This window comes from Lissotriton vulgaris, chromosome 6, assembly GCF_964263255.1.
Source record: "Lissotriton vulgaris chromosome 6, aLisVul1.2, whole genome shotgun sequence".
NCBI lineage: Eukaryota > Metazoa > Chordata > Amphibia > Caudata > Salamandridae > Lissotriton > Lissotriton vulgaris.
In genome coordinates, this window is record NC_141694.1 from 1,864,115,839 (window position 1) to 1,864,141,505 (window position 25,667).

The 25,667-nt window shown below is 45.3% G+C and overlaps 1 protein-coding gene across 1 annotated transcript in view; it reads right to left on the minus strand.

The window, feature by feature from the left end:
- LOC147709684 (uncharacterized) overlaps nt 1–25,667 on the minus strand; it is a 77,247-nt gene that overhangs the window by 18,799 nt on the left and 32,781 nt on the right. Inside the window, exon 2 of the mRNA XM_086928193.1 lies at nt 21,731–21,886. Coding sequence (XP_086784319.1) covers nt 21,731–21,886 — 156 coding nt within the window. The remainder of the gene's footprint in view (nt 1–21,730; nt 21,887–25,667) is intronic.

Here is a 25,667-nt window from a genome sequence, read left to right on the forward strand (position 1 = left end):
CTTGTCAAATATCCAGGTTTTAAGTTGCTTTCTGAATGTTAGGTGGTTCTGAGTGAGGCGAAGGTGAATGGGAAGTGAGTTCCAGGTTTTAGCCGCCAGGTAGGAGAAGGATCTTCCTCCCATGATGGTTTTGTTGATGTGAGGTACAGCAGCAAGGGCTTGGTTGGAAGAGCGTAGCTGGCGGGAGGGGGTGTAGAAGGAAAGTCGTGTGTTTAGGCATTCGGGTCCAAGTTCGTAAAGTGCTTTGTGTGCGTGGGTTAGGAGGCGGAATGTTATCCTCTTATTGACGGGGAGCCAGTGGAGGTTTTTCAGGTGACCAGAGATGTGGTCTTTACGCGGGATGTCTAGTATGAGTCTGGCTGATGCGTTCTGGATGCGTTGGAGTTTTTTCTGCAGTTTTGCGGTGGTACCGGCGTATAGGGTGTTTCCGTAGTCCAGGCGGCTTGTAACCAGTGCATGGGTGACCGTTTTTCTAGTTTCGGTGGGGATCCAGCGAAATGTTTTTTTGAGCATGCGAAGAATGTTGAAGCAAGATGATGAAACGGCGTTGACTTGTCTGGTCATCGAGAGTGAGGAGTCCAGGATGACGCCCAGGTTCCGTGCGTGGTCCGACAGGATGGGTGCTTTTCCAAGGGCCTCTGGCCACCAAGAGTCGTCCCAGGCGGAGGGGGAGGTACCTAAGATAAGGACTTCTGTTTTGTCTGAATTCAGTTTCAGACGGCTGTGCTTCATCCACTCGGCTACTTCTTTCATTCCTTCATGTAGGTTCGTTTTGGCGGTGTTAGGGTCTTTGGTGAGTGAGAGGATCAGTTGAGTGTCATCAGCGTAGGAGATGATGTTGAGGTTGTGTTGGCGTGCGATGGCTGCGAGGGGGCTCATGTATACGTTGAAGAGGGTGGGGCTGAGTGAGGATCCTTGTGGCACGCCGCAAATGACTTCAGTGGCCTCTGACTTGAAGGGTGGGAGGCGGACTCTCTGAGTTCTTCCGGCAAGGAACGAGGTGATCCATTCCAGTGCTTTTCCTTGGATTCCGATGTTTCTGAGGCGTTGTAACAGGGTGCTATGACAGACTGTGTCGAAGACTTCGGAGAGGTCGAGGAGGATGAGGGCGAATGTGTCTCCATTGTCCAGTAGAGTTCGAATGTCGTCTGTTGCTGCGATGAGTGCGGTCTCAGTGCTGTGTTTGGCTCGGAAGCCGGACTGTGAGGAGTCGAGGGATTTGTTGGTTTCGAGGAAGGTTGTTGACAGCTTTCTCGATGACTTTGGCCGGGAATGGAAGGAGCGAGATAGGGCGGTAGTTTTTGAGTTCGGTGGGGTCAGCTGTGGGTTTTTTCAGAAGGGCGCTGAGTTCGGCGTGTTTCCAGCTTTCCGGGAAGGTGGCGGAGTTGAGGGAGCAGTTGATGACGTCTCGGAGGTGTGGTGCTATGATGGAATCTGCTTTGTTGAAGATGTGGTGAGGGCATGGGTCTGTGGGGGATCCTGAGTGGATGGAGTTCATCAGGCGGATGGTGTCCTCAGTGGAGATTGGGTTCCAGTCATTAAGGATGTTCAAGGGGGGTGAAGGTACGGTAGAAGGTTGGGTGGGTTGGTCTCCGGGTTGGTTGTCGAAGCTGTTGTGGATGTCCGCAATTTTGTCGTGGAAGAACGAAGCTAGGGAGTCGCAAAGGGTTTGAGAGGGAGTGATGTCGTTGGAGTTGGCAGTGGGGTTGGTAAACTCTTTGACGATGTTGAATAATTCCTTGCTGTTGTGGGCGTTGTTGTCTAGTTGGTCTTTGAATGCGGCTTTCTTGGCAGTCCGGATCAGTTGGTGGTGTATGCGGGTGGCGTTTTTGAAGGAGTCCCTGGTGCTGGTGTTTGGGTCTTTTTTCCAGGCCTTCTCAAGGGAGCGACAGAGTTTCTTGGATTTCTTAAGATCATCGTTGAACCAGGGAGCGTTTTTGCTGCCTAGTTTGATTTGACGTTTTTTCAAAGGTGCTAGGTTGTCGGCGCTGTTGGTTAGCCATTGAGTGAGGTTAATGGCTGCTTGGTTGGGGTTCAAAGAGTGGGCAGGGGGGTTTTGAAGAAGCGATGAGGAGATCTGGTCGATGGTGATTTTGTTCCAGTTTCTTCGCAGAGTAGGTTGAGGATGGTTGTGGGTTGTGGTCTTTTTGTAGATAAAGTGAACGCAGCTGTGGTCCGTCCAATGGAGAACTGTAGTGTGACTGAAGGAGATATGTTTACTGGAGGTGAAGATAGGGTCGAGTGTGTGACCTGCGTAGTGAGTGGGGGTATTAACAAGTTGTTTGAGTCCGAGGTTGGCGAGATTGTCCAGAAGGGTGGTGGCGTTGCTGTCGTTGCTCTTTTCCAGGTGAAAATTGAGGTCTCCCAATAGAATGTAGTCCTCGGAGGGGAGGGCGTGTGGGGTGATAAAGTCAGTGATGTCTTCACTGAATTGTGCACGGGGTCCTGGTGGCCTGTAGAGGAGGGTGCCTCTGAGTGTGGTCATGGGGTCGGTGTGGATCTGGAAGTGAAGGTGTTCGGCGTTAGCGAGGTTGGCGTCTGAGCTGGTTGAGATGCGGATGGTATTCTTATGGACGATAGCGATGCCTCCTCCTGTTTGGTAGGTGCGGTCTTTTTGGATAATCTTGTAGCCTTCCGGGATGGCAATGGTGATGTCTGGGGCTGAGGAGGCGTTCATCCAAGTTTCTGTTAGGAAGGCGACGTCCGGAGAGATGGTGTCTAGTAGGTTCCAAAGGTCGATGGCGTGTCTGTGGACCGAGCGGGTGTTGAGCAGGATGCATTTTAGGTGGTTGGTGTCAGATCTCTGTTTGGTGTTAGTGGATGAGGAGTTGGTCTTGGTGCCGTCATACTTGCAGGAGTTGCATGAGAAGGGTCCATGGGTGTGTCCGGGAGCGGCTTGGGCGCAATTGGGGAGTGGACCGGGGTTTAGGGCTAAAAGGGTGGAGGCGTCGTATGTAATGCGGGTGGGGTGGGTGGTACGGGGACCAGGGGGTCTGGCGCTGGGCGCGGGCTTGGCGCGGACGGGCGTAGACGGGCTTACCTTTGGCGCACCTTTGGCGCGGCCGCAGCGCGTGGACGCTGCACGTTGGGACATCCGTCATAAATGGTTAGTGGAGGGGGCGGAGCGTGGGAGGGGCAGCAGGGAGGCGGTAGCGGGGAGGAGGGGCGGGCCAGGGGAAAACCACAACAACAAAATGGAGGGTCAAAGGGAAAGGGAGACAGGGGCAGCAAATGTCCAATGGCACCGAGTGTGCAACCAAAGTACCAACATGCAAATAATCCTCAGCAATGCCACGCTGTAAAGCAGGGCAGAGAGTGCGGCACTACGTAGTAAAAACGCTCAATGTGAAGAAATGAATACTCCTAAAGTGAAGCTACGGTAACAGGCAAAAAGCGCTAGCAATTACAGTTATCACAAAAAGCGCTAGCAATTACAGTTAGCACATAAGACAATACCAAATCCGGTAAGGAGTGCGTGTCAGCAGAGTGCAATTGCGCGTGGCAGCGCGAAGAGGTTGTAGATTCCGGGAGCGTGGGGGAGCGACCGTTCAGGAGTGGGTCCAGACGGTCACAGTTTGGCCGGGGAGGTGGTGAGCCCTCTATTCGAGGACTGTTCCCAAGACCCGTTAGGAACTCCTGTGCTGCCCTGGCGGAAGTGAAATACCTAGTGTGTCCTTTGAGAATGACCTTTAACTTGGACGGGTTGAGCAAAAAGACCTGAGCTCCTTTGGCTTGTAAAGGAGCTATCAATGTACGCAATTGCCATCGTTCAGTTACAGTTACAGGGCAAAAATCAGGGCGGACAAAAAACTCACAGCCCAAACCGCTCCTTTTTCTCCCTGGGCGTGCTAAATCATAAAGTGCTTCGCGTAACAGATAATTATTCAAACATATCAGTATTACCCTAGGATATGGATTCTGTTCAGCCTGCTGTTCATTTCCATGTTGACGCATCGTGAACGGGAATCTGTGTGCTATATCTGGGCTCATCAAGAGGGGTAGCAATTTTGGGAAAGAAGCATATAGGCAAAACCGGCAGAACTATAGTTGATGATTTAGGTAGATGGGCAATCGCAGAATGTGTTGTAGGCTTGGTTAATTTTACTGTCTGTGTAGTCTATGGAGCAAATCTTGATGAAGCATCAACCTTGGAGTATTTAAATGTAGAGCTAGCTACTTGGCCTACACCGTTGAGTCTGTGCGGTGACTTAAATATAAACCTAGCCCCGAACATTCTCTGCAATAAAGATGCGAAGTACAGCGGGGGTGGGGTGGCAGTAATTTTTAAAGACTGCTTCTCCTTATCATCCGCAGCATCAGTTGCAATCCCAGGAATGGAATGCTTATACTTCTGCCTTCTCCTAAACCCTCAACTAGCCATTGCTGGGATGGTGGTTTATCGCCCCCCGGACTGCGCTGAGAGCAGCACTGCTCGACTTATAGCTGCGATTACACTGAATGCGCTGAAGCACGAGCACTTCCTGGTTGTGGGAGATTTTAATGTCCACATTGATAGGGATGGCAACACAGCGGCAGAGCACCTGATGGCAGCAATGAGTGCTGTAAACTTGATGCTCTATAATAAAGGTCCCACACACAGATCTGGACACACGCTTGATTTAATTTTCTCCACATTAGAAAGCATAGTAGTGGATGATGCACTTCCAGTAGCATGGTCAGATCATTGGCTTATACCATTCACACTAGCATTAAATGGTGTAGAGCCTAGAAAAAGCAAACACTCTTATATGAAGAGGCAATGGAAAAATCTCACTCCGGCCATTATGAGCCCGTTTTTGTCCCATGATCCGCCTAAGTGTACTATGAATGCCAGCGTGGATGCCCAGGCACTAAGTAACTGGATTAGCAACATGGTAGAGGCTGTAGCGCCAGCAAAAAGGGTGACAGCGCAGAGAACCTCTCCCACTGCCCCATGGTTCTCCGCTGATCTACGACTGGAAAAAAGAGCCTGTAAAAAACTCAAAAGACAATGGAGATTAAACTACTGCCCCCTAGCAAAAAAACAATTTAAAGAGGCCACCAAGCTGTTTCATAAGCAGATTAGGAAAGAAAAAAAGAGCTACTATGCCTCCGTTGTTCAACAGGCAGAGAACCCCAGCAAAGAAGTGTTTAAACTGGTTCAATCCTTTTTGAAGCCCCACTGTATTGAAAGGGATATTCCTTCATCCGTAGCACTCTGTGACAAGATCTCTATCTATTTTGACAATAAAATACAGATGGTCTATGACTCCTTTGGCCCGCATAAACCTACGGCCAAGGAGGATAGAGAGAGTGGGGGCGGGTCCCCAGTCTCCTTGAGGAAATTTCAACCAATCCCGCTAGATGAGGCAAGGCAAGAGATAACCCGGTGTAAGTCAGGCTCCCCAGAGGACCCATGCCCACCTAACCTGTGGGAACCTTTAGCGGACGCTATTGCACCTATGCTTCAACACATCTGGAACACATCCATAGACACTGGGGAATTTCCGGAGAGTTGGAAGCATGCGACGCTCCTTCCACTGAAGAAGAAGCCAAACGGGGATGCGGAGGATTTAACTAACCTCCGTCCTATCTCTCTGCTGGCAGATCCCGGGAAAATGCTGGAAAAACTAATTCGATTTAGAAAAGGGGGTGGTGATGAACAGAGTGTCTGAGTTAAACAGACCACTCTTACTCAGTCCAAAGATCAGGGCTTGATCCATCACCGTTATTTATCTCACTGCCCCATCCCAGCTCAGAACCTGGCTATATGCAAATCAGTCTGTCCCTGGCCCAGTGCATCATGGGAACAGGGCAGACTAAACTACCAAGCCAATTCTTCACCAGAAAGGAGACAAGCTACCGGGGACCGGTTTCTGGCATTTCAGCCTTCTTCGGCCCGGCTTGCTTGAATCCTGATGGAGCAGTGAGAAAGGGACTCATGTCTGAGTATACCCTGCCACACCTATAGTGGCCAAAAACGATTTAGAAAAGGGGGTGGTGATGAACAGAGTGTCTGAGTTAAACAGACCACTCTTACCCAGTCCAAAGATCAGGGCTTGATCCATCACCGTTATTTATCTCACTGCCCCATCCCAGCTCAGAACCTGGCTATATGCAAATCAGTCTGTCCCTGGCCCAGTGCATCATGGGAACAGGGCAGACTAAACTACCAAGCCAATTCTTCACCAGAAAGGAGACAAGCTACCGGGGACCGGTTTCTGGCATTTCAGCCTTCTTCGGCCCGGCTTGCTTGAATCCTGATGGAGCAGTGAGAAAGGGACTCATGTCTGAGTATGCCCTGCCACACCTATAGTGGCCAAAAACGCTTTAGAAAAGGGGGTGGTGATGAACAGAGTGTCTGAGTTAAACAGACCACTCTTACCCAGTCCAAAGATCAGGGCTTGATCCATCACCGTTATTTATCTCACTGCCCCATCCCAGCTCAGAACCTGGCTATATGCAAATCAGTCTGTCCCTGGCCCAGTGCATCATGGGAACAGGGCAGACTAAACTACCAAGCCAATTCTTCACCAGAAAGGAGACAGGCTACCGGGGACCGGTTTCTGGCATTTCAGCCTTCTTCGGCCCGGCTTGCTTGAATCCTGATGGAGCAGTGAGAAAGGGACTCATGTCTGAGTATACCCTGTGAAGTGTCAATGTAGGCAATACGCAAGGCCAATTGAGTTATGTAAGTAATTTATTACAATTACAAAGACCCGCGAGTGCAGGACCGTTAAGGCAAACAGCTGGGGCTAGAATGACAACTCACAACAGCGGAGCCTGATAAATGATGTGACGTAGGCACCCGATGTCCAATGAGCAGGGGGTAGGGGAAGAACACAAGGAAAAGCTGGAACGCCAACCTTCCAACATATAGTGAACTTTACATGTTACAACATCTCCCTTCCTTCAAAAAGAGCAGAATGAAATTAATACATTATAAAATCTCTAAACTTGCTAGGCATCTGTACCACTCTTCCTGAACTTGTACTAGCAGATTCGACAGTATTAGGATAAAATAATAACTCCTGCTCATTCTGCAAACTTACACTTTCATTGTACTTATTTGCAGCAGAACTTTGGGAATTCAAATCTTGGATGTTAGAAGAGGAATCTTCTAAACACAATTCTCTATTTGATCTTAATGCCACGTCAGCAGTGTCTTTTCGCTGGCACATTTCACCATTGGGATCTGAAAAGGCACACATTTCAGACTCCTTATCATTAACCATATTCTCATCACTAGATGTCACCTCATACCAAAAGCTATCTGAAAGTGATACAGTATTCTGATCTTTATAATCAGACATCAACTTCTTTTGGAAGTCTTTGATTTTGATTACATCACTTTTGTTCCTCCAACCCAATTCTGAAACACGAATTGCACCTCCTGATACCTCTACAACTTCGCTAGGATCAAAAAATTTAGAATCTCCTTTCTGTTTTACAATTGGTTTTTTCACTAAAACCCAATCCCCTACAACAATGTCTTTGTGAACAGCTTTATGCGTGTCATCATAGTATTTCTTGGATTTTAGTTGTTGCTTGCAGATAGAACTCTTGACTTTTAGACTATCATCATCCACAACTGTAAAGTCACTTTTCCCTTTTTGATGCACAGAAAGCTTGGGTGATATAGTTGTGACGGCTTGTCTACCTCTCATAAGAAAGAAAGGGGAGAAATTGGTAACGTTATTGACAGTTCTGTTATACATATCCACTCTATCTTGAGTGAATTCAACAACTGATAAATTGTTTGCTAGGGCCATTTGAATACCATCTTTAATAAACCTGTTGACCCGCTCAACTTGCCCATTGGATCTGGGGGAGTACAATGGAGTCTTTTCTTGTGAAATTCGATTTTTCTTCAAAAATGTCGTCATCATTTCCGATGTCAACTGTTTACCATTATCTGACACTAAGATTTGGGGTAAACCTTCAATAGTAAAAAGTTGTTCTAAAAATTGAATAACACTCTTAGAATCTATATTGGGAACAAACTTGAAATAGACCCATTTGCTGTAATAGTCACAAACTACCATTAAAAACTTACATGAACTTTCTAAAGCATAAAAAGGGCCAGAGAAATCTATGGCAATTTTATTCCAAGAAGAAGATGGTATGTCCACTAATTGCAACTCCTGAACTCTGGACTTCCAACGTTTGTCAGAATTCAAACACGTGGCACAAGATTCTACATATGAATTAACTTCTGAGTCCAAACCTGGCCACCAATAATATTGTTTAAGGGCTTTCTTGGTTAATGTAGATCCAAGGTGAGTTCTGTGAGCCTTATGCAAAAGAATTCGTCTTACCTTAGGCGGGGGTACCAACAGTTCACCTCTCATTATGAACCCGTCCTCGATGCTTAAATCATCTGCCACTTGTGCATACGTTCTCAGATCTGAACTCAAATTTCTTACTGGGGGCCAGCTACTGGAAATAAATATTTTGACTTTACTTAATACAGGGTCATCATTAAGCTGCGAAACCCAATCAGATTCCTCACAAATACTGGTAAATTGATTGCTACTGTTTACAAAAGAAACTACACATTCAGTGTCATCATATTCCTTACAATCATCACATTCAAGTGGAAGGCGTGATAAACAATCGGCTCTCACATTGCATTTTCCAGAAATATGTTTGATAGTGAAGTTATACTCTTGTAATTTTGACAGAATCCTGATTAATCTGGATGAAATTTTTCCATTCCCTCTACCACAACCATCCATAAGAAAAGTGAGTGGCTTATGGTCTGTAACCAAGTCAAAACTTTTGCCCCATAAATACATTCTTAGTTTCTCAACTGCCCAGACACAAGCCAATGCTTCTCTTTCTATGGTGCTGTAGTGTCTTTCAGTTTCCTGTAACCTCCTAGAAATAAATGCGATAGTATGACTTTCATTGCCAACCCTTTGTGAGAATACTGCTCCAATACCCACTGAACTCGCATCCACAGTTACCACATTATGCCCTTCAGGATTGTATGGTTTCAAAGTTGGAGCATTAAGTATTGCATTTTTAATCATTTTAAAAGACTTATCTTGTTCTTCAGCCCACAAAAATTTCTCTCCTTTGCGCAACAATACACGTAGAGGTTCAACTTTTCCAGAGTAATTTTCAACAAACCGCGAATAATATTCGCTAAGTCCGAGAAATGATCTAAGAGCATCCTTATCGCATGGCCTCGGGGCATCAGTTATGGCTTTAACTAAATCAAGTTTGGGCCTAATACCTTCACAGCTTAACACGTGGCCTAAATACTCAACCTCATCTTTTAAAAATTTGCACTTGTTTTTAGATACAGTCATCCCTCTATTAAACAATTTACTTAAAACAGTATCCAATATTTCATTATGTTCTTCTACTGTTTTCGCATGTATAAGAATATCATCTTGGAATGTTTGTACTCCATCAACTTTACTCAAAATAGCTTCCATCAATTTCTGGAATACGCTGGCTGAAGAAGCCAGCCCGAATGGAAGTCTTTTAAATCTGAAAGCCCCTAAAGGAGTGATGAATGTGGTTAACTCCTTTGACACTTCTGATAACTGCACCTGATGATATGCAGACTTGAGGTCAATAATTGAAAAATACTTTGATCCACTAGTGGCTGCCAAAATCTCCTGTATATTCGGCAGAGGGAAACAATCAACAACAATATTTTTATTTAACGACCTCAAATCTGCACATAAACGGATTTCGCCATTTCTCTTTTTAATTAAAACAATAGCCGAAATCCATTCTGAGGAATTTGTTGGCTCAATTACTTCTTCCTCGACAAGCTTGTTTAAAAGTTCTTGCAAATCAGACTTTACTGATAAAGGAACTGCCCTTACCTTATGTTTAACTGGTATTGCACCTTTCTTCAACTTAATTTCGTGTTCGAAACCTTTAACACAACCAATTCTATTTTCAAACAAAGACTCATATTTGTTAAGAATATTTTCCAAATCATCACTTACAACTGGACTTACCAAAGAAATAGAAGCTTGTACAAAATTTTCGTCCAGAACAATAGGGTCATCCGCACCTGGTTTAAGAATAATGCCCAGCTTAGCTAAATCCTTCCAACCTACGATGTCTTTTCCCTTTTCAGCCACATATATTTTGGTGGAAATTATCCTGCCTTTTATATTTAACAAGTCATAAAAATACCCATATGCATTAATGTCAGACTCTCCGAATGCTTTGGCATATATATCTGTAGCAAACAAGTCTGTATCAGGCCAATATTTAGCGTATTTCACATCTGAAATGATAGTGATCGGAGATCCTGAATCTGCCATAATCTTTACCTCTACATCTCCAATGTGGGCCATGCCTAATGGACCCTTAATATTTCCAGTTTGGTCATCAATAGACAGAACAATATTGGCACACATATCCTCCTCGAAATCATTAACATAACTTACTTTCACTTTCTGGAATCTTTGAGATCTGGAATTATTACAACACGTAGCGAAATGACCAATTTTCATACATTTTGTGCACTTTCTACCTTGTGCTGGACATCCTTGAAAATCAGCTTTATGGTTCTTTGACCCACATCTATAACATATAATAACATTTGAATCTGTCCCCTTTCCATCTCTATTTCTTTTCTCATAAGCAGGGTACTTTTGTTTTAAATCATTAACAACATACACATCAGCCCTTGAGTTTGAGGAAGCAGATAAAACTTTTGATGTCTGAAGAGATCTCTCAATCCCTTTGGCAATATCAATTGCCTCTTGTAAAGCTGGATTTTTACACGACAACAGCCTCTCTTGTATTTTCTTTTCATGGCAGTGAAAAACAAACTGATCCCTAATATATACATCCACCATGTCATTATATTCGCATTTAGTTGCTAGAACCCGCAAAGCACCAATATACTCCTCAACAGTTTCATTCTCCTGTTGTTTACGCATAGTGAAATGATGACGCCCAATCATAATATTAGGCTCCTCTCCAAACTGCCTTTCCAAACGTTTGAGTGCCTCTTGGTATTCATCTAATGGTATAAACTGTCCCGGGGGTGGCTCGTACTCAGGCAAACTATCGAAAATTTCTTGACCATTTGCTCCCAATAATCCAAACAAAATTGCCACCTTCCTCTCAGGATCATAATTCTTACCATCTATTGCGATTAAATAACTCTCAAAAGCCCTCAACCAGTTTTTCCACTTCATGCTTGGTTTCCCTGGATCATTCAAGAAAGGAGCTGGAGCACATATATTTGAATTTGTAGCCATTTCTGAAAGTTTATCTTGTACCTCTTTCTTAATAAGAAACGCTATTTTCAAAACTTATTATTAAACTTAAAAAAAAATTTTTTTTTTTTATACCATTCACTAATTTCACAAAAATAATGCTAAATATTCTAAATATCAAGTTTAGATTCTTGAAAGAAATAGCTCATTGACAAGAGAAATTCTAAACATGGAAAACAGGAAAAATCAGTTTTTCATTTAACAAGTAACTTAAATTCCTCTCATGAATAACGATGTTCTGAGAGAAAATAACATTTTCAGAAAACAAAATGGAGTCACGCTCCAAATCGTAGGCTACGCGATGACATCAGAAACCACCCGCAATGTCAGTTACAGCTGACAGGAATGCCTGGCCGATACTCTGAACTGAAAATTCCAACGGCCGACGTTGAAATAGATGTGACCGTTGACAGTTCACAGCTGAGGAGAATGCTACTTGCTTCCTCGAAAACGCTGTCGAATATGAGAAATTCAGCGCATCAGCACATGCAAGAAAATAGATGAAAGAAGAATTAGCGCTAGAAAACTCCTTAGGCAAAAATCGAAATATCGTAACTTGCCTTAAAGTAAAGCTTAGAAGGTCGCCGAGTCTTGAGTCAAAGGAACACTCTTTCGCTTCCTAACTCGTACTCATATGGAAAAGTAAAACAATCAATTAGCATTGAATAACACGCCCCGAACAAAGAAATCTGAATAACTTGCCTTGAAAAAAAATATTTTGAAGAGACAAGACGATCCTCTGTCAAACACCGGCGGGTCTTGAATTTTTTTCGCATCCCGTCCTCGTCGCCATCTGAAGTGTCAATGTAGGCAATACGCAAGGCCAATTGAGTTATGTAAGTAATTTATTACAATTACAAAGACCCGCGAGTGCAGGACCGTTAAGGCAAACAGCTGGGGCTAGAATGACAACTCACAACAGCGGAGCCTGATAAATGATGTGACGTAGGCACCCGATGTCCAATGAGCAGGGGGTAGGGGAAGAACACAAGGAAAAGCTGGAACGCCAACCTTCCAACATATAGTGAACTTTACATGTTACAACACCCTGCCACACCTATAGTGGCCAAAAACGATTTAGAAAAGGGGGTGGTGATGAACAGAGTGTCTGAGTTAAACAGACCACTCTTACCCAGTCCAAAGATCAGGGCTTGATCCATCACTGTTATTTATCTCACTGCCCCATCCCAGCTCAGAACCTGGCTATATGCAAATCAGTCTGTCCCTGGCCCAGTGCATCATGGGAACAGGGCAGACTAAACTACCAAGCCAATTCTTCACCAGAAAGGAGACAAGCTACCGGGGACCGGTTTCTGGCATTTCAGCCTTCTTCGGCCCGGCTTGCTTGAATCCTGATGGAGCAGTGAGAAAGGGACTCATGTCTGAGTATACCCTGCCACACCTATAGTGGCCAAAAACGATTTAGAAAAGGGGGTGGTGATGAACAGAGTGTCTGAGTTAAACAGACCACTCTTACCCAGTCCAAAGATCAGGGCTTGATCCATCACCGTTATTTATCTCACTGCCCCATCCCAGCTCAGAACCTGGCTATATGCAAATCAGTCTGTCCCTGGCCCAGTGCATCATGGGAACAGGGCAGACTAAACTACCAAGCCAATTCTTCACCAGAAAGGAGACAAGCTACCGGGGACCGGTTTCTGGCATTTCAGCCTTCTTCGGCCCGGCTTGCTTGAATCCTGATGGAGCAGTGAGAAAGTGACTCATGTCTGAGTATACCCTGCCACACCTATAGTGGCCAAAAACGATTTAGAAAAGGGGGTGGTGATGAACAGAGTGTCTGAGTTAAACAGACCACTCTTACCCAGTCCAAAGATCAGGGCTTGATCCATCACCGTTATTTATCTCACTGCCCCATCCCAGCTCAGAACCTGGCTATATGCAAATCAGTCTGTCCCTGGCCCAGTGCATCATGGGAACAGGGCAGACTAAACTACCAAGCCAATTCTTCACCAGAAAGGAGACAAGCTACCGGGGACCGGTTTCTGGCATTTCAGAACCATCAGGATTCAAGCAAACCGGGCCGAAGACGGCTGTAATGCCAGAAACCGGTCCCCGGGAGCTTGTTTCCTTTCCAGTGTAAGAATTGGCTTTTGTAGTTTGGTTTGCCCTGTTCCCATCATGCACTGGGACAGGAACAGACTAATTTGCATACAGCCAGGTTCTGAAACTGGGATGGTGCAGTGAGCTAAAAAACGGTGTTGGATCTAGCCCTGATCTCTTGACTGGGTGAGAGCTTTCTGCTTAATTCAGAGACTCTGTCCCTCACCACCCCCTGTTGTAAATATTTTTGTCCACCCTAAGCGTGGAAGGGTATTTCCCATTAAGAAAGCCAGAATTGGTGGACGTTCCTTTAAACATCTTGCCCCCAAACTATGGAACTCCCTTCCCGTTGATCTCCGCCAGATCCCCAATTTGTTTGCCTTTAGAAAGGCCCTGAAAACGTGGCTTTTTAATCAATAATACTGTTATGTCTGTTATCCTTCTCTTTTTTCAGTAATGGGTCAGAAAGCGCCGGGACACTCCTTGGAGTAGCCGTGCGCTATATAAGTCACCCATTAACATAACATAACATAACATTCTCAGATGTGAGACCCTTGCTCATTGCACCATCAGGATTCAAGCAAACCGGGCCGAAGACGGCTGTAATGCCAGAAACCGGTCCCCGGGAGCTTGTTTCCTTTCCAGTGTAAGAATTGGCTTTTGTAGTTTGGTTTGCCCTGTTCCCATCATGCACTGGGACAGGAACAGACTAATTTGCATACAGCCAGGTTCTGAAACTGGGATGGTGCAGTGAGCTAAAAAACGGTGTTGGATCTAGCCCTGATCTCTTGACTGGGTGAGAGCTTTCTGCTTAATTCAGAGACTCTGTCCCTCACCACCCCCTGTTGTAAATATTTTTGTCCACCCTAAGCGTGGAAGGGTATTCTCAGATGTGAGACCCTTGCTCATTGCACCATCAGGATTCAAGCAAACCGGGCCGAAGACGGCTGTAATGCCAGAAACCGGTCCCCGGGAGCTTGTTTCCTTTCCAGTGTAAGAATTGGCTTTTGTAGTTTGGTTTGCCCTGTTCCCATCATGCACTGGGACAGGAACAGACTAATTTGCATACAGCCAGGTTCTGAAACTGGGATGGTGCAGTGAGCTAAAAAACGGTGTTGGATCTAGCCCTGATCTCTTGACTGGGTGAGAGCTTTCTGCTTAATTCAGAGACTCTGTCCCTCACCACCCCCTGTTGTAAATATTTTTGTCCACCCTAAGCGTGGAAGGGTATTCTCAGATGTGAGACCCTTGCTCATTGCACCATCAGGATTCAAGCAAACCGGGCCGAAGACGGCTGTAATGCCAGAAACCGGTCCCCGGGAGCTTGTTTCCTTTCCAGTGTAAGAATTGGCTTTTGTAGTTTGGTTTGCCCTGTTCCCATCATGCACTGGGACAGGAACAGACTAATTTGCATACAGCCAGGTTCTGAAACTGGGATGGTGCAGTGAGCTAAAAAACGGTGTTGGATCTAGCCCTGATCTCTTGACTGGGTGAGAGCTTTCTGCTTAATTCAGAGACTCTGTCCCTCACCACCCCCTGTTGGAAAAACTAATTCAGCGCCAGCTGAATGCTCATGTTGAATCTAATAACATCCTTCATGAGACTCAGTCCGGGTTCAGACCCGGCTTCAGCACGGAGACAGCGCTGATTGAGAGGGCTGATTCTTTGAGGTGGTCGTTAGATTCAGGAGACTCAGCTATGCTGATGCTCCTGGATCTCTCAGCCGCGTTTGATACGGTGGATCATGCTAGGATGGTCCAACGTTTGGCAGAAATTGGTCTACAAGATCAGGCACTTGGTTGGATGCAGTCCTACTTGTCAAACCGAACGCAGAGGGTCACTCTAGGCACATGTGCCTCAAAGCGTAAGCCGCTGAGATGCGGGGTCCCGCAAGGAACTGCCCTAAGCCCCCTTTTGTTTAATGTTTATCTTGCCCCTCTTTTCTCCCTCATTGCCAACTGGGGAGTCACCGCAATATCTTATGCCGATGACACCCAGTTGGTTTTTCCCTACTCAGAGGTTTCAGAAGCGGCATTTGCAAACTTTAAGGGGTGCCTTCAGGATGTGGCATCCTGGATGAATACTAATAAGCTGAAACTGAATCCGGGAAAAACGGAAGTGATCTTCTTTGGCAAAGGCAGTCACCCTCCAGCCGAGCTCTGGTGGCCGATTGAGATGGGTACCCCGCCTCCCCCCTCCCAGTGGGCAAAAAATCTGGGGGTCAAGTGGGACGAAAATCTCTCTTTTGTGCCCCAGATCCATCAGGTCACAGGGTGCTGCCTGAGCAAAATGAGGAATCTCCGCCGAGTCCTGAAACTTTTGCTTGAGTCATGCCGGAAAACCGTGATCCATGCCACCATCACATCGAGACTGGATTATGCTAACGGCCTGTATAGCAGTCTCCCGAAATACTTGGTACAAAGGCTGCAGACGGTGCAAAATGCGGCAGCCAGGCTGCTTAAGAATATCCCCTTCAAAGAGCACTTTTTCCCCCATCTTCGGGCCTTGCATTGGCTCCCGATTGCCAGTAGAATAAAATTTAAAACTCTTACTCTGGCCTACAGGTCCCTCTACGATACTTGCCCTAATTATCTGAGAGCCCGTCTGCCCAGATACACACAGACCCGCTCCCTTCGCTCAAACGATCAGGTGCTACTGAGTGTGCCGCAAGTCAAAAGGGCTGGATTGGGCGGCCGGACCTTTTCAGCCAACGTGGCCCGTCTCTGGAACTCCCTACCTCCTGAGCTGCGAAAGGCCCAATCAGAAACAAGCTTTAGGAGACAGCTTAAGTCGTGGCTGTTCTCGGAGCCTCTCTAAGCCGCAGACTTCCAGCTAGCTTTCTTGCCATGCCCTCACAGCGCCGGGACACCTCCTAGTTGAGGCAGCTGTTCGTGCTTTATAAATACCAGTATTATTATTAAGCCACGGGTGTTTAGGGCATTACAGGCATTAATCATGACACATGGGCTGGTAGATGCATGGGCTTTTTTAAGGGGAACAGCTCCTGGGTATACATTTTTTTCCTTCCGCCATCGCAAGCTAGTACGTCTGGATTACTTTTTCCTTCCTCAGGTATTGCTTAAATCTGCTGTTATTCAAATTTATCCTCGAATCACGTCTGATCATGGACCGGTGGTTCTATCTATAACGGACTTAGTAACTGCTAAAAGACCAAGGCCATACTCTTTTGATCGTAAGTTATTACTAGAACAACAATTCACTGATTATATGAAACAGTGGATTGAAACATTTTTCTTTATTAATCGAGAAACAAGCAGTGTGGGCAATGTTTGGGACTGTTTCAAAGCAGCATTCAGGGGTGAGGTCCTGAGCTTTGGATTATACAATCAAAAGCAGCAGGCGATAAAACTTCAAGAACTTTATCAAGAATTAGCAAAGGCGTAGGAATCCTTAACGCAGGGTATACGATTAGGGGCGGATATAAATGATCAAATGACAGCAGTAGCTAGGCTTAAAGCGAAGATAAATCTTAAATGGTCGCAGGAAAGTGCAAAAACGTTCTTTATTAAACAACAAATGCAGTATGAGTATGGGGAAGCAAGTGGCAGATGTTAAGCTCAGAAATTAAGGTCAAGGGAAGCATCACAACGGATAGATAATTTGCTAGATCTAAGAGGAAACTTAGTAGACAACTAAACTGGAATATTAGAGATCTTTAGACAATTTTACGAATCATTGTACAAAGGAGATGAATATGACATAAATAGTGCTACTTTACTTATCGGGCGATATTGCATGGTAGATTTACTTGAGGATGAAAGAGAAAGCCTAGAGGCAACTATTACGGCAGAGGAACTTGAAATGGCAGTTAATGGATTAGCCAGGGGAAAGGCGGCAGGCCCAGATAAGCTCCCTGTGGAAATTTATAAGACCTTTTTCTCTGTTTTAAAAACAGATCTTCTAGAGACGATGAGAAATGCTCAGAAAGGGGCACCCCCAGGGAGCTGGAGCGAAGCATGCATTGTGGTTTTTCACAAAAAAGGAAAACCTGCGAACCTTGCTGGGTCTTACCGTCCTATTTCGCTTTTAAATGCGGATGGAAAAATGTACTCGAAGATTCTTGCGAATAGGTTGTCTAGGGTAATTACCAATCTAGTTTCCACTATACAGCATGGGTTTATTCCGCACCGTGGAACGGCGGATCATGTTCGTCGGGTGATTACTTTATTTGATTTTGTTAATGTTACCCAGGAGCCATTATGCTTAATTCTATTGGATGCCGAAAAGGCTTTTGACCGGGTCTCATGGTGCTTTATATGGGACGTAATGAAGCGAAGGGGGTTTGGACCTGAATTCATAAAATCCGTGCAGACATTGTATTTGCAACCTACAGCCCGTATTAGTACCATGGGACTCGTGTCGGACTTAGTACAAATACAGAGGGGTACCAGACAGGGCTGCCCTTGTTCTCCTCTTTTATTTTCGTTGTACATTGAGCCTTTTTTAAGAATGCTGGAGACTTGCTCTAGGATACCACCTGTGGTGATGCAAAACTATCAATTCAAGGTCCTAGCATATGCCGATGATGTGGCAGTTGTCACCACATGCCCCACAGCTGCAATGAGGGAGATTGAATCTATTGCCGCTAACTTCGGGGCAGTCGCTGGCTATAAATTAAATGCTACTAAAACCCAGCTACTATGTGCCAATCTGCCTAAGTACTCTGATCCACAGGTGTGTGAAGAAGTCACCTATCTGGGGATTAAATTAAGGGTCTCTTCAACGGCCCTGGTCAAGTCGAACTGGGAGGACTTAACAATAGGGGTGAGGAAACAGTTGGATCAGGCGGAATGTCTCTATCTCTCTTTAGAAGGACGATGTAGCCTATTAAAAATTATGATTTTGCCACAAATATTGTATTTTTTCAGGTGTGTTCCTTTAGAAGTCCCTACTACTAGCTTAGCACAACTCCAGGCTCTCTGTATGCGTTTTATGTGGGCCTGTGGTAAGGCCCGCCGAGCTAGGCGTTTTATGATTTTACCTAGAAATCTAGGAGGTTGGTCAGTACCAGATTTTACTCTTTATTACTATGCCTGTATGCTTCAAGGGATGAATGTTCTGGTAACCGGTGTTGGTTCTCTGAATATTGCAGAGTGCCCGTCAATTTACCAGATGCTACTAGGTGTGAAGGCTAAAAATTGTCTGTTACTACATCAGGAATGGAGATACTACAAACACACACGTTTTATGGTACTATTAGCAGCATATAAAATCTGGAGGACATTAAGGAAAATGTTTGCAATAGGGAACATTTCTTGGTATACACCATTGACGTCTCCATTATTTTTGCCAATTGACTTATGGGATAGGGTGGTCTATGTATGGTGGCAAAAAGGATTAAGGTTAGTGGGGGATTTTTTTAGGGATGGATCTTTGAAATCTTTTGAGCAACTTCGTATACAATATCAGCTACCCAGGGAGAATTTTGCAAAATATTTGCAAATTATTAATTTTCTATCACAAAAAGCCAGTAATCTACAAGCTAACCCTCTGATAGAGGATAATACTAAATCTGCAAAAATAGGAGTGCTATATGGCCATTTGCTGAATACTAAGGCGAATGATTTATAGCAACAAAATGTTAAATGGGGGAATAAACTTGGGAGGCAGGATATACGGATAGAAATCTCACTGGAGATGGCAACGAATGTATTCCTTTCGGCAAAACTATCTGCACAGCATTACAAATCCATTTTTAATTTATATTATACTCCTGACAAGGTTTCGAAATGGCAGGGTGATGCTATTGGGAAATGCTATAGGTGTGAATACATATCTGCAGACGATCTCCATATTTTTTTTTGGGTGCCCTCGACTATCTTTTTTACTTTCACAGATAGAGAATTATTTAACAGCCACTTTAGGGTTTCCCGTTAAACTAAGTGCTACGCAGATAATGCTAGGTGCAGAAATGGGGCCGGTAATATCAGATCTATTACATCCACATGTAAAACTAATATTCTTAGTTACAGCGGTATACCGACTTTTATTAGCATCTTGGTGGTTACAGCAGGAACCCCCCTCTTTTAAACTATGGAGAGCGCTTTTTTTTGCAGTTCACAATATGGAGCATAGTCTGTACGCCCTTAAAGGGCATAGGAAAAAGAAGCTTGGTCAACAGATTTGGGGCAAGATCACTAATCATCTAGAGTCCACTGTTTGATGGTTTATTTCTGGTAACTCCCCCTTTTTCTTATTTTTTAATTAGCCCGATATGTATCTACCTTATTGCATTGTCAATTGTATTTTTTTTTTCATTATGTATCTAATATGAGTTAAATATAATTTCTAAAATGTATTCATTTACCTTTTTTCGATATATCATGTATCTGGCTCCAGGATTATTGATTTATTGATTTATTGAAGAATTGATGTAATGAATGTCAATAGTAACTATGTACTCTGCAAATTATGACTCTTTGACGACTAACTCATGTATTTTTCAAAAATCAAAAATAAAAATCCAACTGTGAGAAATACATCAATGCCTGCAGATTTTAGACAGCCATAAACTGCATATGAGGGCAGGAAGCAGGTGTGTTTCCTGATTATGTGGGCCTCGGTCTCTCAATTGGCGGGTAGGTGGCACGTTTGGCGTGCCCAAGTTAGACCAATATGCACAAAAACTTTGTCAATTAGGCCCAGTGCCAAAATTCTCAGCCTTGAAGTTCATGCATTACACAACTCCACTTGATAGGTCAGGTCAACCAACAAGCACTGAGCCTGGTCACTAACCTCCCTTTGGGTGGTGTCCAGCTGTCACAGCTGGATTCACCAGTGGATTTGTCATAGGGGAGAGCAGAGTGTAGAACAAAACAACCTATATGGGGCCCCTCCTTCGAGCGAGAACAGCATGCCAAACCGGATTCTGAACACAGAGACAGGGGGCTACCGTGGCATGCTGGGAAACCGACTTGTCCTGTCTAAGAAGAGGTGCGCAGACTGTACAACCAAATCGATCACCACACCTGCAAAAGCATATACCCCTGAACCGCTGGTCTGTCTTGCTGGGGCGACATTGGACGAAGTCGGCTTTTACTGCAAGCAATTACATTTTGAGTGGTGTACTTTGCTTTAAAGATCTGAAGGGAGCTGTAAATTGACCTTATCAGCCCGGCGTTTTTCTTTAAACTGACATTCACACTGGAGATGATTAGGTAATCACCCGGTAAATGTTTGTCGACGCTGACTAAACCTCCGAGTCATGGGCGTTATCTGCCGTGGAGACGCCCCTCTTGGGAAACGGGCCAGAGTACAAAAACAATTCCGTCAGAGAAAAACTCCAGTTGGGTTTATATATTCAATATCAGGCACATACAACACTCTCATTCCAGTTTCAATCCGTTTTTCCTGTCCATCCCCGATGACATTAAGGTACACCACCACACGTGTATGCTTTCATATAAGTAGGTTTGCGCATATGTTTTCATATTCTCTTAACCCTTTATTCATATACCAAATCTCATCTACAACCAGTAGGCAAATCATGTGTCAGTAGACAATCATTAAAATATAGAAAAGCAAATTAAAACTCCATCCTTGTAAGTCACTTAAAAAAAGGAGGGAGGTGCCCTATTTAACAATAAAAAACAATACATTATAAAACATATAAACATAGGCTGGGAGAGTACAATCAACAACAACATATTCCTTTACTATTGCCAATCTTCTTGGGCTCCTACGCAGGCTCAGCTGTAGGTTAACATGCAGCCCCACATTTAGGTTCACATGCTGGCTCACACGTACGTTCACACACACGTAGGTTCAAACGTAGGTTCACACACAGGCTCATACCCAGGCTCACATGTAGGTTGTAAATTGTAAATGTAAATTGATACTTGTATAGCGCACTACTCACCCGCAAGGGTCTCAAGGCGCTTGTACGAATACCGCTGTGGAACCCATCCTGGCTTTCCCTGTGAGGCGTCCACTCCTGGGCACCCCCAAGGTGGAGGCCAGGCATCCTTAGCGTTGTGGGGGCCGTTGTGGAGGTTAAGCAAGCTATTGCCCAGAGTTGTAGAGTGGGACTCCATGATTGGAATAGGCACCGAGGCGAGAATTATCAGGTCCGTGGAATTTTTTAGCCCAAGACCCGCCGAGGCAGGGAATTGAACCCTGGTCCCGGGCTAGACCTCTGCATCAGGGTGTGCCGCTCTAACCATTGAGCCACACTTCTCCACTCCACATGCAGGCTCACACGCACACTCACATGTAGGTTCAGATGTTTCCTGTGTAGGTTTTCATGTAGGGTCACATGGAGGTTCACATGTAAGGTCACATGCAGGTTCCCATGCTGCAGCTATTTTTGCTGAACTGCCGACCTTATCGGTAGGAAGATGCTTACAAAAAACCACAAACCAGGAGAATAAAACAAATAAACTGAGAAGGATCCGGTTTCAGTAACGCACCTGGCAGAGATTTCTTACACTCTCTCACACACAGTCCAGTGTCGCAACACTTCTCATCAGCAGCACATATGGAGTCGTCGACGCACCGGACTTGTTCAGTCTCTGGTCGGCACACAATCAGACCCGGTTTAGGAATGGGGCAAACGCCAGCATGAACTGTGACAAGACAAAAGAGGAGAACGGTGACAATGTAGAGCAAATGAGACAGCCTGCTTCACTCGCTCTCTCCATCTTTACAATCTACCTCTTTTCGCTTTGCATCTTCCCCGCTTATATTCTCCCTGATGCTCTTCTCTGTATCTCCTATCTTCATCTCTTCTCTTTGTCTCTTCTATTCGTCTCTTCTCTTTGCCTCTTCTCTCTGTCTCTTCTATTTGCCGCCTATCTTTGTCACTTCTCTTTGCCTCTTATCTCTATCTTTTCCGTTTACCTCCTATATTCGTCTCCTCTCTTTGCCTCTTCCCTGCGCCTCTTGTCGTTACCTCCAATCTTCACCTCTTCTTTTTACTCCCTATCTCTGCCTCTTCTCTTTGCCACTTCTCTCCATCTTTTCTCTTTACCTCCAATCTTCATTGCTTCTCTTTGCCTCTTGTCTCTTCTTGTTATCTCCTATCTTTGCCTCTTCGCTTTGCCTCTTCTCTTCACCTCTTCTCCTTACCTTCTATCCTATCCTCGCCTCTTCTCTTCACCTCTTCTCTTTCCCCTCTATCTTCGCCTCTTCTCTTCTCTTTCCTTCTATCTTCGTCTCTTCTCTTGGCCTCTTCTCCCCGTCTATTCTCTATAGTTCCTCTCTTCTCCCTTCTCATTGCCTCATCTCTTCAACTCTTCTTTTTACCTCCTAGCTTCTCCTCTTCTCTTTTCCGCTTCTCTTTACCTCTTCTCTCCGTCTCTTAAACATTCCATGCGATCTTTTCAGAATCATCTCTGAAACCCATACCTTGTTTCAAGAAAATATTTTAAATAAGGTGCTGTAAAATGTACCATTTAATCGTAGGTATTAACATACTATGGGCCTCTTTTAGGAAGCCTTACCAGCACTTTTGAGCCAACGGATGTCACTTTTTTTACGTTCTAGTGGCGTAATGTGTCAGTGCATATTTATAAGGCCATGGAAAGCCACTTTACGGCTTTTCTTGGCCTTATAAATATGTACCCCTTTCACGCAGAAAAATGCATGTAAGGGCGTTCCATGGGTGTTGCTGTGGGTGTTCCCAGCAACACCCACGGAACTTGGGAATACGTCAGAACCTGGTGTGAGGGAGGCACAATGAGGAGACTTGTTTTTATTGCTCCTCGTGCTTTCCTACAGCACACATAAACAAGCATTGGCATAGCCAATAGGTCTCGCCTTTGGGACCTTATAAGTGTTTAGCCATGCTACACTTTCGGTTGTTGCACCAGGGATATTGTGCTGGATAACTAAACTCTTATAAGGTCCCAAAGGCGAGACCTACTGGCTGTGCCAATATCCGTTCTAAGCACCATGGTAGTGGTTGATGATGATGATGATGGTGCTGTCGATTTCAGTCCTGTTAGTAAAGAATTAATGAATTGTGTGGCAAGGGCTTGATAAATAGATAGATATTGTCGAGGGTGCCTTCATCCACATTTGCATTAGAGTGAAGTCCAAGGAGGTCCCCGCTCCTCCAATGGCCGCTCTGTTGCGAGCACATGCAGGCATGCTGTCGTCAGGGCGCGTGGGCTGTGAGCTGCTGTGCCTACCCTTTACACACCGAACGGCAAACAACAAAAAGGCCTAGCATTAGTGTCCAACGTGGATATGAAAGGCTAAGCAACAAATATACTAATAGTGTGCCCACAGTATGGATAAGTGATTTCAGCCGCTGCTACAGGCAAGGCTTAAGGCAGTAAAATGCCTAAAACAGCTAAGAGGCGTCGATGGTTAGCACGAGTTATCAAATCTCCCAGGTATAACACGTCCTGAACGAGCTCTTGTTCTTTTTAATCGATACTTATCAATAGTGTGTATAAGGCTGTGGCAAGGCTGTGGCAAGGCTGTGGCAAGGCAGCGCGCCTCACGCGGGAGGAGGGGGCGGCGCGATTCACTTGCCGGAGCGTCAATTGCCACCATATGGCGGCACTCGCTCCCGCAAGTGAATCTCCAAACGTGCATGCGTTGCCATTGAAGGCAATTGAACGTGTGCACATGTTTGCCTGAAAAGCCATGGCGATCGCAAATGGTATTTTTCCCTTTGTAGCGCATGTGCGCTGCGTAGGCAAGACCTAAAAAAGGAAATCACCTCCTGTGATTGGTTTTGTGCAGGAAGCTGTGCCTTACTGCAAAAAACAGGGAGAAAATTAAAAAAAACAATTTGATGGACAGAATGTAGATCAATGTCTTACATTCACCCCAGTACAAGGATCTGGGCCTAAATCCATCGTTTTTTGCACTCCACATCACCCTGGTTCAGATAATGGCTTTATGCAAATCAGCTCTGACCCTGTGCCCAATGGGAACAGTCCAGTCCGAACTACAACAGCCATATCTTTCCCAGACCGGAATCAAGCATCCGAGGACCGGACCGGTTTCGAGGTAACACCTCTCATCAGCCCGGCTAGCTTGACTCCAGTGGTGTGGAGGCTCTGGGACCCACGTCTGAGCTACCCCAGTACACTCAGGGAGAAAATTACAAAAAACAATTTGATGGACAGAATGTAGATCAATGTCTTACATTCACCCCAGTACAAGGATCTGGGCCTAAATCCATCGTTTTTTGCACTCCACACCACCCTGGTTCAGATAATGGCTTCATGCAAATCAGCTCTGACCCTGTGCCCAATGGGAACAGTCCAGTCCGAACTACAACAGCCATATCTTTCCCAGACCGGAATCAAGCATCCGAGGACCGGACCGGTTTCGAGGTAACACCTCTCATCAGCCCGGCTAGCTTGACTCCAGTGGTGTGGAGGCTCTGGGACCCACGTCTGAGCTACCCCAGTACACTCAGGGAGAAAATTACAAAAAACAATTTGATGGACAGAATGTAGATCAATGTCTTACATTCACCCCAGTACAAGGATCTGGGCCTAAATCCATCGTTTTTTGCACTCCACACCACCCTGGTTCAGATAATGGCTTTATGCAAATCAGCTCTGACCCTGTGCCCAATGGGAACAGTCCAGTCCGAACTACAACAGCCATATCTTTCCCAGACCGGAATCAAGCATCCGAGGACCGGACCGGTTTCGAGGTAACACCTCTCATCAGCCCGGCTAGCTTGACTCCAGTGGTGTGGAGGCTCTGGGACCCACGTCTGAGCTACCCCAGTACACTCAGGGAGAAAATTACAAAAAACAATTTGATGGACAGAATGTAGATCAATGTCTTACATTCACCCCAGTACAAGGATCTGGGCATAAATCCATCGTTTTTTGCACTCCACACCACCCTGGTTCAGATAATGGCTTTATGCAAATCAGCTCTGACCCTGTGCCCAATGGGAACAGTCCAGTCCGAACTACAACAGCCATATCTTTCCCAGACCGGAATCAAGCATCCGAGGACCGGACCGGTTTCGAGGTAACACCTCTCATCAGCCCGGCTAGCTTGACTCCAGTGGTGTGGAGGCTCTGGGACCCACGTCTGAGCTACCTCAGTACACTCAGGGAGAAAATTACAAAAAACAATTTGATGGACAGAATGTAGATCAATGTCTTACATTCACCCCAGTACAAGGATCTGGGCATAAATCCATCGTTTTTTGCACTCCACACCACCCTGGTTCAGATAATGGCTGTAGGAAGGTGGCTACCTGACTATGGTTACCCCAGATTTTTTGCCTTGTGTTTAGCTGGTTTTCGACTTAGTTGGCCTGGTTCCCTGCTAATCAGGGCCCCAGGCTATCTGCTCTCTCTGTAAAATGGATTCCATGTACCCTAGGTGCATAACTAGATTGGCTTGGGTCACCTTATCAGC